Below are 16,050 nucleotides of genomic sequence, written 5' to 3'. Positions count from 1 at the left end.
AAATAGCTCTCAGTCTAGGAAGGATAGTCCTTCTCTTGTGCCTCTTCATTCCTTGTTCGAGAGAGGGTCCATTGAGCAATCGTTCTCCAAACTTATTTTATTGTTGTGGGACCACCCAATTATAAAAGAGAGGGGACTAGATTAAAAGGGTTGTCCAGGCTAGGGGTTCAAGTCTGCAGTCACTCTATGTGACAGCAGACTTGTAAATCCTCACAGCGCGCATCGTGCACGCTATCAGGATTCTCGGGTGCCGGCAACAGGAGCGGGCGCATGACTGTTTAAGTATACAATTTGCATGCATGTTGTCATGTGCCGGAATTCAACTCAAAGGAATTCAGCGAGGCCGAACATGTCTAGTTGGAATGTGGCTGGAATTATGTAAATTGCATACTTACGGCTACATGACCACGCGGTCATCATGGCACCGAAGAATCCTGACTGTGCACACTATGCACGCTATGAGGATTCACAAGTTTGCAGTCATATAGGATGACTGCAGACTTAAGTCCCAAACAGGACAACCCTTTTAAGTTGGGGCCAATGCTACCCATGGGTCTTCACCTCTGTGCTACCATTGACTCTGCCTTAAAATTACTATGTAGATGTAAACCAGCTTCACAGATGAGTCAAGGCTATGTATGAATATGGATCTAGCTCCAAAAGTATCGGCATGGTACTTTTGAAGCCTTCAGAGGCCATAATTAATTAGTATCCAAGCCGCATGTCGCTGATCTGAGAAGATGTGACGGTATCTCAGGGACATGGACAGATTACGGAGTAGACGGTCTTTTGTCACCTGCGTCAGGACATTGTTTTCTAGAATCATTGACATCTTGTGAAAACAATGGCAGAGACTCTTATTGTGCAGCTCCGTAATGAAGGCACTCGATAAAAGAAGACAATATTGATTTGCAGGATTTTGTTGAGATGTAGTTACAGCAACTTCCAGATCTTTCTTCCTGGACAATAATGAAAATTGTAATTAATGGAGATGTTCAACTTTAGGCCTAGACTTTGGCCCAAGCTAAGGAGAATTTGAAGTCTTCGGAATGGACCCGGTGGATTTTACCTCTCCATACCAATACTGATACTATAAGTGACTTGGTGTCACTCTCATGATCTACTGCCATCCCAGCATACCACTTTGCTTCCACTAATTTTGGGAAATCTATCTCATCATGAATGGCAAATTGTTGACTGCAAACTTATGATGACATAATGGAAGAAGCTCGTATCTTTAAAAAGTTTTTCCGTGATACTTATATATTTTGTGACCCGCCACGCATCTCATGAAAATTTGGTCAAAATTTGAAACAATTCTTCAGCTAAAATTCAGAAGGACAACAAGATAGTTAAGAGTCTAGGGACATTGCTTCTCATTATGGAGACCACTAACTGGCAAAGGCAAGCAATGCTCCTTAGGGGAAGAAAAAAGTTATACAAATTGGTTCTCAGTCTGAAAAAAAAAAAGAATGCTGGCCCTATAAAGTGTTTGATCCATTAAAGTGGTTGTCCATGGGATAGCTGAGAACTTGTTGGAGATCTGAGTGTTGGGTCCATGGCTGATCCCAAGGAAAGAGCTTTAGCTTTGTTCTATACTTAACAACTTTGGCATTCTAATGGAAGCATTTTCGACCCCCATTCTCGGGGGCAGTGAGGGTCCCAGTCCTTGGACCTTAATACTATGGATAGAGTAGAGCTTACCCAGTTGGGACCACCCTTTTAATGGACTTTTGAAGAACAACATAGCTATGGATATTCTCCAAAAGAAGGAGACACCAAAACAGCTGTCTGCAGATGGATGCTTCCTTCTCTTGGTTTGGCTTATATCCCATATTTATGAAATTTATATAATTTGGAGTCCAGATTCCTTGGTTGCCCAGAGAACAGTGTGCCCCACCACCCCAACAGTCATTGCCTTGTGGCAAATGGGAAGTAGGAACTGTTGTAAGTACTGATTCCAATAGGAAGTCATAACTAATATATTGCCCCATTCAGGTAATTTTTAAGTAATTTTATTTTATTCACTTATTATGTTTTTTTTAGTTTTCCTATTATTTTTCGATTACTATAATTGCGTATTGTCTGTTTCTACGAGAGGTTATTAATCCTACAGATTCAGGATTGAAGGGTCTGCTTTATTAGGGCAATTTACTGGTGCGCTCTATCCGGGTTGTGCCGGTGATGTTCTGCTTTACATTGTGTCACCCTGTGTTTTATGCTTTGTGTTTGATTTGTTTTGTTGTGTTGTTTTTTTTGTTGTTCTGTTAATTACATGCTCCTACAAGCAAAGGGGTTGTGTGATCGCTTCCATATGCATCTCAAGTACCAATTTATAGCCAGATAAATCCCTTCCATTCTGCCTGAGCTCACGGGCGCACTTGATTCGGAGGAATAATAATGGTCGTATCAAACACGTTCTTGAAGGGTTTTGCTAAAGTTGGATTTTAGTGGATCCTATCACATGCTGTCCATCAATGTTGTAGGCTAAGAAGCAATGTTTATGTCTCACTCTTGGCCCCGTTGAGGAATGCACTCAATACCCCCAAAATGAGCAGAACCACCCACCTTGATCCAAGGCTTAAAAGGGTATTCCCATCTCCAAGATCCTATCCTAATATGTAGTAGGTGTAATAATGATAATATTAGCCAATACCGTCAATTATAAATGTAATATAGTTCTTCTGATTAGCTATGTCGCTTACCCCACGTGCAGGGCATTGCATTAGCTTAGGTATCCATTGGACGTATTTGCTAATATTATTACACCTACTATATATGGGGAAAGGATTTTGGAGATGGGAATACCCCTTTAAATTAACCCCATCCCTTTTTGTCACAGGGCAACTTTGAATTAGCCAGGATTGTTTTTGAAAAATCAAGAAAATCCCCGAAAATTCTGGATTTTTTGCTACCAATTCTGATGCATCATTTTGATATGTCCATTTTTGGGGGCAAACCCTTGATGTTTACTATCGGAGAAAACTTAAAGTGTAACCGTCGTTGAAATTTTTTTTTCCAGAAATTAATAGTAGACGTTAAAATAAGAACCTTTGTAATATATCTTATTAGGGAAATCTGCTTCTTTCTTCTCCTGGACTGATCATTCATTCACAAAACTCTTGATTCATGAGTAAGATCTGTCTTCAGATTGCTGGGATAGGAGATGACAATTGGAGAAAGAAGCAGATTTCTCTGATAAGATATATTACAAAGTTTCTTATTTTCTTGTGTACTTTTAATTTCTGAAATAAAAATTAAAACGACGGTCTCACTTTAAGTAAATTGAAAACTACCTATCCTTGGAGATGAGTTGTACCAGCACTGTTTTTCCTCTTACTATAGCACTAGTTTACCAGTTTAGGGGCTGAATATCGCCTGTGAAATTAGATTGTCCGGGATTACAAAAACATGGCTGTTTTCTTCTAAAAACTAGAAAAATTTGAGACTGAACTGCATTACCATGCCCAACCTGTAGACAGGAGTGGCGCTGTTTTTAGAAACTATTCATGTCATCGAATGCTACAGGTAAACTTTATAGTGGTTTTGGGGAAAAAGAGGGTGACAACAACGTGGCCACCATTACTAGTCCAATAGTTGTCACCCGACTTTTCCAACTTTTTGAATAGTAAAAAAGTCCCATTGCAACCATTATTGCCGTTTTCGCAGGATTTGCCATAAATGTCTAGTAGATGTCTAGAGAATGGGATCCTGTCATGTAAGGAGGCCCTGCATATGTGCTTGGATATTTTTGGAACTCCCATAGAAGTCAGTGGAGAGAGTCACGCATGCACAGTCACCACTCCATTCCTCGTGACATGACACAAGACCCCTGCTGTTGAGAGAGGTGCAGGTCCTAAAGGTTGGCATGCATCTACGTCATATGCTGTGAATCATAGAACTTCTTGTTCTGGAAGGTTAGGAGTGTGGTGGTGTCAGGAAGCTGCTGTAAAGCACCTCACTTTTATCGTTGCTTGTACGTCATGATTTTCTCTCTCTATGTATGACTGCATTACTAGGCACGTTTGAAGAGCAGGGTGCATTTCCGCAGAGCTTAGAATACATATGGTAAAATCAGGCGGACTGAGATGTTTATTTTTTTTCTATTAGGGTTAAAGAGACAGTAATTTCTCACAATTCCTGAATTACAAGTTAGAGCCTGGAAAGATTGTGGTCAGCCGGTGTGTAATCAGGCTCTCCTGCTGTTGTGTAAAATGTGCCCCAAGCTGGGTAATGATCAAAAAATACATCTTAGCCATCCGAAAAAAAAGAATAACAATAAAAATTAAAAAAAACCTTTTAATGTTGCCCAATCAGATTGGAAAAATGTAGACTTACATATGTTTCAATGGTTATTTTTTTGTACCAATTATTTCGCAATTTATGAGACTAATCGCGCACATACATCTGCAGTAAGTTAAGTTAAAAAGCTGCAAAACAGAAAAAATAATAGCAAGGAAACATATAGTTTATTAAAACAATTTTAAAATTAAAAGAAAATTCATGAAATTAGTATCCCCTTCAGCCTGAACTCTAGCAGCTCCCAGCACCAAACAGAAATATTCAACTCCGGGCCCAGTACACACTGAACAGGCTGTAGCTTCCACACGGTTCTCTGCAGTTTCAACACACAGACTGCTCAGCTTTCCTAGCTGACCCATGCAGTCTCCATTCACAGAGAGACCCCGGAACATCTCTCTCAGGTACAGCTTAAATGTTGGTTGGTCACTCACTAGCCGCATACTTGACTGCTCCATCCAGCAGACTGACACACCTAGTGATAACAGGCCCTGGTTTTTAATAAAAAGCTATGCAGGTGAATCTAATCAAGACCTGCAGTGCGGGGATTTAACCCAGTCCTACCTGGCTTTGCTACAATATATCTAAAAAACGTATATATGTGTGTGTGTATAAATGAATGTGTATATGTATTGATCTGTATGTCTGTGTGTCTATATTTGTGCATGCATATTTATTTGTGTGTGTCTATATATGTGTATATGTGTATAAATGTGTGTGTATACATATATTTGTGTGTGTGTGTGTATCAGTATGTGAATAGAGTCCGATGGGCCCTGTTGCAAAATTTGGACCTGAGCCTCCCATCCATGTTGGTCAGATGAATGAGCCCTTGTAGTGTTCTAAGTCCTATAAAGACTTGTGTTTGAGTCGCCCCTTCATTATGTAGTAATGGTCCCCATCTTAGGCCCCTTCCAGGTACATCCTAGGCCCTTCCAGGTACATACAGTTTGTCCCTTATCCTGGGCCTCTCCAGGTATACATGTCCCCCATCCTGGTATATATGTCCCCCAAGCAGGTATACATGTCCCCCATCCTGGTATATATGTCCCCCATCCTGGTTTATATGTCTCTCATCCTGGTATATACGTTGCCCATCTTGGACCCCTTCCTGGTATATATATCCCCCATCCTGGACCCCTCCAGGTATACATGTCCCCCATCCTGGTATATATGCCCCCCAAGCTGGTATATATGTCCCCCTTCCTGGTATATATGTCCTCCCTCCTGGGCCACCTTCAGGTATATATGTCCCCCAAGCTGGTATATATATGTCCCCCTTCCTGCTATATATGTCCCCCATCCTCGGCCCCTTCCTGGTTTATATGTCCACCATCCTAGACCCCTTCCTGGTATACATGTCCCCCATCCTGGTATATATGTTCCCCATCCAGGGCCCCTTCCTGGTTTATATGTCCCCGACCTTGATATATATATTCCCCATCCTGGACCCCTTCCTGGTATATACGTCCTCAATCCTCGACCCCTTCCTGGTATACATGTCCCCCATCCTGGTATATACGTTCTCCATTCTGGACCCCTTCCTGGTATACATGTCCCCCATCCTGGTATATACGTTCTCCATCCTGGGCCCCTTCCTGGTCTATAAGTCCCCCATCCTGGTATATATATATCCCATCCTAGACCCCTTCCTGCTATATACGTTCCCCATCCTGTACCCCTTCCTGGTATATATGTTCCCCATCCTGGGCCCCTTCCTGGTTTATATGTCCCCCACCTTGATATATATATTCCCCATCCTGGACCCCTTCCTGGTATATACGTCCTCAATCCTCGACCCCTTCCTGGTATACATGTCCCCCATCCTGGCATATACGTTCTCCATTCTGGACCCCTTCCTGGTATACATGTCCCCCATCCTGGTATATACGTTCTCCATCCTGGACCCCTTCCTGGTCTATATGTCCCCCATCCTGGTATATATATCCCCCATCCTAGACCCCTTCCTGGTATATACGTTCCCCATCCTGGACCCCTTCCTGGTATATATGTCCCCGTTCTGTCTCTGCATACAAAAATTAAAAAAATTCTACTCACCTTCCTCCAATCAGATGCCGCACAGGGTCCTGTTTTGTATTGTAGCCGGAGAGGCCGGTGACAGCAGTCGGCGTGCCTGCTATGTCAGCGCATGACGTCACTGCCATGCGACGCTAGTGCCTAGCATGCCGACGTCAGCTGTTGGCCTCTGATTGGCTGCCGGTGTATATTGTAGCGCAGGAAGCCGGAGGGTCCCTTTGCTGCAATATGCACATCCAGCTGCAGTAGGTGCTAGCGTCGGTGGGCCATCTATGCGACTGTGATTGTTACACCCCTGGAGTGTATATATATATATACACTGCTATATACACTGCTCAAAAAAATAAAGGGAACACTCAAATAACACATCCTAGATCTGAATGAATGAAATATTCTCATTGAATACTTTGTTCTGTACAAAGTTGAATGTGCTGACAACAAAATCACACAAAAATCATCAATGGAAATCACATTTATTAACCAATGGAGGCCTGGATTTGGAGTCACCCCCAAAATTAAAGTGGAAAAACACATTACAGGCTGATCCGACTTTGATGTAATGTCCTTAAAACTAGTCAAAATGAGTCTCAGTATTGTGTGTGGCCTCCACGTGCCTGTATGACCTCCCTACAACGCCTGGGCATGCTCCTGATGAGGTTGCGGATGGTCTCCTGTGGGATCTCCTCCCAGACCTGGACTAAAGCATCCGCCAACTCCTGGACAGTCTGTGGGGCAACGTGACGTTGGTGGATGGAGCGAGACATGATGTCCCAGATGTGCTCAATCGGATTCAGGTCTGGGTAACGGGAGGGCCAGTCCATAGCTTCAATGCCTTCATCTTGCAGGAACTGCTGACACACTCCAGCCACATGAGGTCGGGCATTGTCCTGCATTAGGAGGAACCCAGGGCCAACCGCACCAGCATATGGTCTCACAAGGGGTCTGAGGATCTCATCTCGGTACCTAATGGCAGTCAGGCTTCCTCTGGCGAGCACATGGAGGGCTGTGCGGCCCTCCAAAGAAATGCCACCCCACACCATTACTGACCCACTGCCAAACCGGTCATGCTGAAGGATGTTGCAGGCAGCAGATCGCTCTCCATGGCGTCTCCAGTCACGTGTATCACATGTGCTCAGTGTGAACCTGCTTTCATCTGTGAAGAGCACAGGGCGCCAGTGGCGACTTTGCCAATCCTGGTGTTCTGTGGCAAATGCCAAACATCCTGCACGGTGTTGGGCTGTGAGCACAACCCCCATCTGTGGACGTCGGGCCCTCATACCACCCTCATGGAGTCGGTTTCTAACCGTTTGTGCAGACACATGCACATTTGTGGCCTACTGGAGGTCATTTTGCAGGGCTCTGGCAGTGCTCCTCCTGTTCCTCCTTGCACAAAGGCGGAGGTAGCGGTCCTGCTGCTGGGTTGACCCCTCCACGTCTCCTGGTGTACTGGCCTGTCTCCTGGTAGCGCCTGCAGCCTCTGGACACTACGCTGACAGACACAGCAAACCTTCTTGCCACAGTTCGCATTGATGTGCCATCCTGGATTAGCTGCACTACCTGAGCAACTTCTGTGGGTTGTAGAGTCCGTCTCATGCTACCACGAGTGTGAAAGCATCACCAACATTCAAAAGTGACCAAAACATCAGCCAGAAAGCATTGGTACTGAGATGTGGTCTGTGGTCCCCACCTGCTGACCCACTCCTTTATTGAGGGTGTCTTGATAATTGCCAATAATTTCCATCTATTGTCTATTCCATTTGCACAACAGCATGTGAAAGTGATTGTCAATCAGTGTTAATTCCTAAGTGGACAGTTTGATTTCACAAAAGTTTGATTTACTTTGAGTTATATTCTGTTGTTTAAGTGTTCCCTTTATTTTTTTGAACGGTGTATATATATATATATATGTGTGTGTAGAAATGGACGTGCATGTATGTGTATATATATATATATATATATATATATATATATATATGTACAGTATATATATATATATATATATATATATATATATATATATAAAAGTATAAATATATGTAAAATAGTTATATACATACAGTATACACACACACAGGGCTGCCACCAGGAATTTCGGAGCCCCACACTGGCAAAATTTTCGTGCCCCCCAGCTCCGCCTCCATTCCTCGAACCTTCCACAGTCCCACCGCCCACTCTTGGAAAAACTCTACTTTCTGCACCACATCCTCACCAATCACACATTAAGGCTATGTGCACACAGTGCATTTTTGGTGTGTTTTTTCCTGCAGAAATGGGCCAAAAAACGCATTGCAAACCTTATCCCATGGTTTCCTATGAAATTTTGCAAGTTCTGTGTACGTCAATAGGATTTTTCCTGACTGAATTTCATGTGCAGAAAAAAAAAGCAGCATGTCCATTCTTTGTGTGTTTTTGCCTGTGTTTTTCCTATACAATGCATTGGAAAAAACGCATGGTAAATCCGCATCAAAAAACGCATCAAACAACGCATGAAAACGCATCAAAAACGCTGCGGATTTTCCACAGCGTCTTTGCTGCCAAGAGGTGCAGAAACGCTGCAGAAATTTTCATGTACGTGCGAACATAGCCTAACAGTTCCCATCGAACACCATATCACATACATAGCCATCAGCTTTTGTTTCGGCCAAAAGATTTTTTAAGCCGCCACCAGGACAAGGTAGACTCTTCTGGCCGGGCCTTACTCTACTCTAACCTATTAAACATTTCTTATAATACCCAATACTCTTTTTAGGTATATTTTTCTTTATTTTTCTTTAAGGAAATGTGTTGTATACATTTTTTAAAATGACCAATAATACCACATACAAGGAACAAATACCACCACAGTATGACCAGACCACATATTACCACCACACAGTGAGCACATAGTGACCGAATAATACCACAAACAAGGGACAAATACCGCCACACCATGACCAGGCCACATATTACCATAATATAGCGACTGAATAATACCACATACAAGGGACAGACACCGTCACACCATGAATGGACCACATATTACCACCACATAGTGACTAAATAATACCACATACGAGGGACAAATACCATCATACCATGACCGGACCACATATTACCACCACATAGTGACCGAATACTACAATACTGATCATTAATAAAAAAGCACAATATTAATATTACCATAAGTGCCATTATACACAGGGGCTCTGTATATAGTATACAGTGTATAGTGTCAGTGTACAGATAACACACAGACTATCCGGTGACATCTCTAGTTGAAGTCCTTCATCTTCGCTTTTCCTCTTCATCCAGCACAAACAACCATCACTTCTTCCAGCCAGGACTTTTCTCTGCAGAAAATAACACAGTTATCTAGAGCACTGTTTCAAGAGCATATTCCCCAATTTTTCCCCAACTTCTACACAACAACAGATAAAGAAAAAAAAGCGACATAGTGCCGGCCTGCACAGTAACAGGAATCCCGCACTGAAAACAGTATCTTCAAAAATAAAATACATCTCTGCAGTAATAATATCACTAAATTAGCCCCTTCAGTAATAATCTCCCACATCCTGCCCCCATTGTCTCCATCATGCCCCATTGTCTCCATCATGCCCCATGTCTCAATTTGTCTCCATTCTGCCCCCAATGTTTCCATTCTGCCCCCCATGTCTCCATTTGTCTTCATTCTGCTCCCATGTGTCCATCCTGCCCCAACGTCTCCATCCTGCCCCAACATCTCCATCCTGCCCCCAATGTCTCCATCCTGCCGCCATTGTCTCCATCGTGTCCCTAGTCTCAATTTGTCTCCATTCTGCCACCCATGTCTCTATCCTGCCCCCCATGTCTCTATCCTGCCCCCCATGTCTCTCCACTCTGCCCCCCATGTTTCTCAATCCTGCCCCCATAGTGCAGCTTTTAAAAAAAAAGTAAAAAAAAAAAAGTTCCTCCTTACCTTGCAGCGCTCCAGCGGTGCCCGGCTCTTCCATCACCTGAAGCATGGGCACCGGCGCATGACAGTGATGTCATACGCCAGCGACGTGCGCGCTGATGTCACCTGCCGGCCTGTGATTGGCTGGCAGCTGTTAACTATTGCCGTGCTGGAAGCTTCCCGCTCAGCAATAGATTTCAAGTGAATGTGTGTCCGAAGCGGAATCTGAAATGGCAGAATCCTGCCGCTGTAACCCAGTGAGTTGAAAAACGGGGGCCCAACCGGGCCCCCTTTGTTCTCCGGGCCCCATATGCCAGTAAGGATGGCGGCCCTGCACACACACACAGACATACAGTATATGTATATATACACACACACATAATTACATTTGTAGAAAAATGTCATTTGCGTAGATAACAGAATCCCATCATGAATGTAAAACTCAAACTTCTATGAAAAATGTAAGCAAAAAATATATAAAAAAACATAAAACAAAGCAAATAAACTTACTTTGAAAATGAAGGAAAAAAAGATAAAAATAAAAACTCAAATACATAACATGATACGAAAAGTCCGAAGCGAAATATTCAATAAAGTATAATCGCCATATCACATTATACACCAAAATAATAAGTAGGTAAAGGTATAGTAATAAAGTAAAATAAAACGATGAACTAAAATATTAATGAAAAATAAAATGGTAAAATATAATTCCAAATCACATATTAGACACTAAAATTGTAAGTCCTAGGTTTAGTAATAAAGTAAAATAAAACAATTATCTAAAATATTGAAATAAAATGATAAAATATAATTCCAAATCACATATTAAACACTAAAATAATAAGCCCTAGGTTTAGTAATAAAGTAAAATAAAACAATTAACTAAAATATTGAGATACAATAAAATGATAAAATATAATTCCAAATCACATATTAGACACTAAAATAATAAGTCCTAGGTTTAGTAATAAAGTAAAATAAAACAATTAACTAAAATATTGAGATACAATAAAATGATAAAATATAATTCCAAATCACATATTAGATACTAAAATAATAAGTCCTAGGTTTAGTAATAAAGTAAAATAAAACAATTATCTAAAACATTGACATAAAATAAAATGATAATTAAAAAAATGAACTAAAAAAAGTAAAAAATATATATACGGTATATATTTTTAAAATTCTAGAATTTTGAATTCGCCACCCCTGGAATATTTCACTAATATCCAGGCGTAAAATGGGAATAAAATCTGTTTTTTTTTTCTGAAATCAATGGCACAACAGGGAGATGGATGCTTCAGATTGTGAGGCTTGTGCTCTCGACAGGCGGCTCAGCTGGAATCGCGCAGGAACAGAGACCCTTGTGGTTAGGAATAAACGCTGCACTGTTCATGTAGGGGAATCAGAGTCGCTGCCCTAAATGTGCCCGGTTGGAGTCGTTTCATCAGGAGGACGCCTCTGTGGAGTGTGGGGCGGCTTCCTCCTGTGTGGGATGAGCTTCCTCAATCACCCGTCTTCTGCTCGGAGCATGTAAAGCCTAATGCCAACATCGGAGGAGCCAGATGGTGCACGCGCAGTAAAGTGCCCCCTCTGTGCTGGCTCCGGTAGGTCGTGCGGGAGGAGGTGCGAGGAGACGTGTAGGAGGGCGCTGTGTTTTTTTTTGTGGCTACTAAAACTCACGCCTTCTTTTTTACCCTTTCTTTTTGCCCGGCAGAAGCTGGCGGTCCGGAGCTGTCCTGTGGAAAGTGCCAAGCCCATCCCGCTCATCAAGGCACCAAACAGTCAGGGGGGCATTGCCATCTCAGTCGTCCCGGCCAAAGCACCTGTCACGATGGTGACTGCACACCTCAATGGCCAGAAAACAGCTACGGCCTCAGCACCGTCATCAACCAACAGCGCCGAACCCCCACAGACTGCCCCCATCAACCTACAGACCACCAGCAAATTGGTGGGGGGCACCTTAAACATGGCGGCAAGGAGAGTTTCGGAGATGCCCCGTGCCCAGGTAAGTGACACCATTATCTAATATATCCATTATTGGGGGAGCGGAGGTCTATGTTCTCTAGTTTTTTGTTGTGCAGGTAAATGCAATCTGTTGTTCACTGTTATCAGCCATTTCAGGCTGACTGTAGTATTCATCATTGGGATGGGTTACAAGAAATGCCTGTGATCGCTGCCAGTGTAAGAGCTTCAGGTGAAAGGATGTAGGACTCCGTCCACTTCTGCACGGGAACTTGTGTGCAGCTTCTTGGATGTAGCAGAGCCGGGCTTGTCGTGTTCACATTCCTTGGTGATACGTCTGATCCGCTGTGTGTCAGTATATGAGAGTTATACAGTATATCCCTCCGTACAGGAGACCTCTGATACATTGTGAGTCACCACTAGAGGGCACAGGAGAGTGAGGAAGAGCTGCAGCATATAAGAAATGTACAACTATCTATTATCTATCATCTATCTATCATCTATCTATCATCTATCTATCTATTATCTATCTATCTATTATCTATCATCTATCTATTATCTATCTATTATCTATCTATTATCTATCATCTATCTATTATCTATCATCTATCTATCCATCTATGATCTATCTATTATCTATTATCTATCTATTATCTATCTATCATCTATCTATTATCTATCTATTATCTATCATCTATCTATTATCTATCTATTATCTATCTATCATCTATCTATCTATTATCTATCATCTATCTATCATCTATCTATTATCTATCTATCTATTATCTATCATCTATATATTATCTATTTTCTATCTATTATCTATCATCTATCTATCATCTATCTATTATCTATTAATTATCTATCTATTATCAATTATCTATTATCTATCTATCATCTATCTATTATCTATCATCTATCTATTATCTATCTATTATCTATCTAATATCTATCTATCATCTATCTATTATCTATTAATTATCTATCTATTATTAATTATCTATCTATTATCTATCTATCATCTATCTATCATCTATCTATTATCTATCTATTATCTATCTATTATCTGTTATCTATCATCTATCTATTATCTATCTATTATCTATCTATTATCTATCTATCTATTATCTATCTATTATCTATTATCTATCTATCATCTATCTATTATCTATCTATCTATCTATAATCTATCTATCATCTATCTATCATCTATCTATTATCTATCTATCTATTATCTATCATCTATCTATAATCTATCTATAATCTATCTATTATCTATCATTATCTATTATCTATCTATCATCTATCTATTATCTATCTATTATTTATCTATTATCTATATATTATCTATCATCTCTCTATTATCTATTATCTATCTATTATCTATCTATCTATCTATCATCTATCTATTATCTATTATCAATTATCTATTATCTATCTATCATCTATCTATTCTCTATCTATTATCTATCTATATATTATCTATCATCTATCTATACTCTATCTATTATCTATCTATTATCTATCTATCATCTATCTATTATCTATCTATTATCTATCTATTATCTATGATCTATCATCTATCTATTATCTATCTATTATCTATCTATCATCTATTATCTATCTACTATCTATTATCTATCTATCATCTATCTATTATCTATCTATTATCTATCTATCATCTATCTATTATCTATCTATTATCTATCTATTATCTATGATCTATCCACTATCTATCTATTATCTATCTATCATCTATCTATCATCTATCTATTATCTATCTATCATCTATCTATTATCTATCATCTATCTATTATCTATCTATTATCTATCTATTATCTATCATCTATCTATTATCTATCTATTATCTATCATCTATCTATCTATCATCTATCTATTATCTATCTATTATCTATGATCTATCTACTAGCTATCTATGATCTATCATCTATCTATGATCTATCTATTATCTATCATCTATTATCTATCTATGATCTATCATCTATCTATGATCTATCTATTATCTATCTATTATCTACTATCTATCTATGATCTATCATCTATCTATGATCTATCTATTATCTATCTATTATCTATCTATCTATCATCTATCTATTATCTATTATCTATCTATTATCTATCATCTATCTATTATCTATTATCTATCTATTATCTATCATCTATCTATTATCTATCTTTTATCTATCTATTATTTATCTAGCAATTATCTATCATCTATTATCTATCATCTATTATCTATCTATTATCTATTATCTATCTATTATCTATCTATTATCTATCATCTATCTATTATCTATCTATTATCTATCATCTATCTATCATCTATCTATTATCTATCATCTATCTATCATCTATCTATTATCTATCTATTATCTATCTATTATTTATCATCTATCTATTATCTATCTATTATCTATTATCTGTCTATTATCTATCATCTATCTATTATCTATCTATTATCTATATATTTATCTATTATTTATCTATCATCTATTATCTATCTATCTATTATCTATCTATCATCTATCTATTATCTATTATCTATCTATTATCTACTATTATCTATCTATTATCTATCTATTATCTATGATCTATCTATTATCTATCTATTATCTATCATCTATTATCTATCATCTATCTATTATCTATTATCTATCTATCTATTATCTATATATCATCTATTATCTATCTATCTATTATCTCTCATCTATTATCTATCTATCTATTATCTATCTATTATCTATCTATTATATATTATCTATCTATTATCTATCTATTATCTATCTATCATCTATCTATTATCTATTATCTATCTATTATCTATCTATTCTCTATTATCTACTATTATCTATCTATTATCTATCTATTATCTATCATCTATCTATTATCTATCTATCTATTATCTATATATCATCTATTATCTATCTATCTATTATCTCTCATCTATTATCTATCTATTATCTATCTATCTATTATCTATCTATCATCTATCTATCATCTATCTATTATCTATCTATTATCTATGATCTATCTACTATCTATGATCTATCATCTATCTATTATCTATCTATTATCTATCATCTATCTATTATCTATGATCTATCATCTATCTATTATCTATCATCTATCTATTATCTATCATCTATCTATTATCTATCTATCATCTATCTATTATCTATCATCTATTATCTATCTATTATATATCTTTTATCTATCATCTATCTATTATCTATCTATCTATGATCTATCATCTATCTATCATCTATCTATCATCTATCTATTATCTATGATCTATCTATCATCTATCTATTATCTATCATCTATCATCTATCTATTATCTATCTATCTATGATCTATCATCTATCTATTATCTATCTATTATCTATCTATTATCTATCATCTATATATTATCTATATATCATCTATTATCTATCTATTATCTCTCATCTATTATCTACCTATTATCTATCTATTATCTATCTATCATCTATCTATTATCTATGATCTATCTACTATCTATCTATGATCTATCATCTATCTATTATCTATCTATTATCTATCTATTATCTATTATCTATCATCTATCTATTATCTATCTATCATCTATCTATTATCTATCATCTATCATCTATCTATTATCTATCTGTCTTTTATCTATCTATTATCTATTATCTATCTATTATCTATGATCTATCCATTATCTATCTATTATCTATCTATTATATATCTATTATCTATCTATCATCTATCTATCATCTATCTATTATCTATCATCTATCTATTATCTATCATCTATCATCTATCTATTATCTATC

At 38.3% G+C, this 16,050-nt stretch overlaps 1 protein-coding gene across 3 annotated transcripts in view; it reads left to right on the top strand.

Annotated features, from left to right (window-relative positions):
* The window catches only part of PHF21B (PHD finger protein 21B), a 118,627-nt gene that overhangs the window by 24,854 nt on the left and 77,723 nt on the right, over nucleotides 1–16,050 (top strand). For 2 of the 3 annotated variants that reach the window (XM_073650056.1, XM_073650055.1), the window contains exon 2: nucleotides 11,967–12,257. In XM_073650056.1, coding sequence (XP_073506157.1) covers nucleotides 11,967–12,257 — 291 coding nt within the window. Of the gene's footprint in view, nucleotides 1–11,708; nucleotides 11,857–11,966; nucleotides 12,258–16,050 lie in introns of those variants that run through there. The other variant, XM_073650057.1, reaches the window with a different exon arrangement.

This window comes from Phyllobates terribilis, unplaced genomic scaffold (assembly GCF_046119375.1).
Source record: "Phyllobates terribilis strain yellow unplaced genomic scaffold, ASM4611937v1 Scaffold_10__3_contigs__length_209671492, whole genome shotgun sequence".
Classification (NCBI taxonomy): Eukaryota; Metazoa; Chordata; class Amphibia; order Anura; family Dendrobatidae; genus Phyllobates; species Phyllobates terribilis.
Note: the sequence above shows the minus strand (reverse complement) of the source record. Positions and strands in the feature narration are given on the sequence as shown.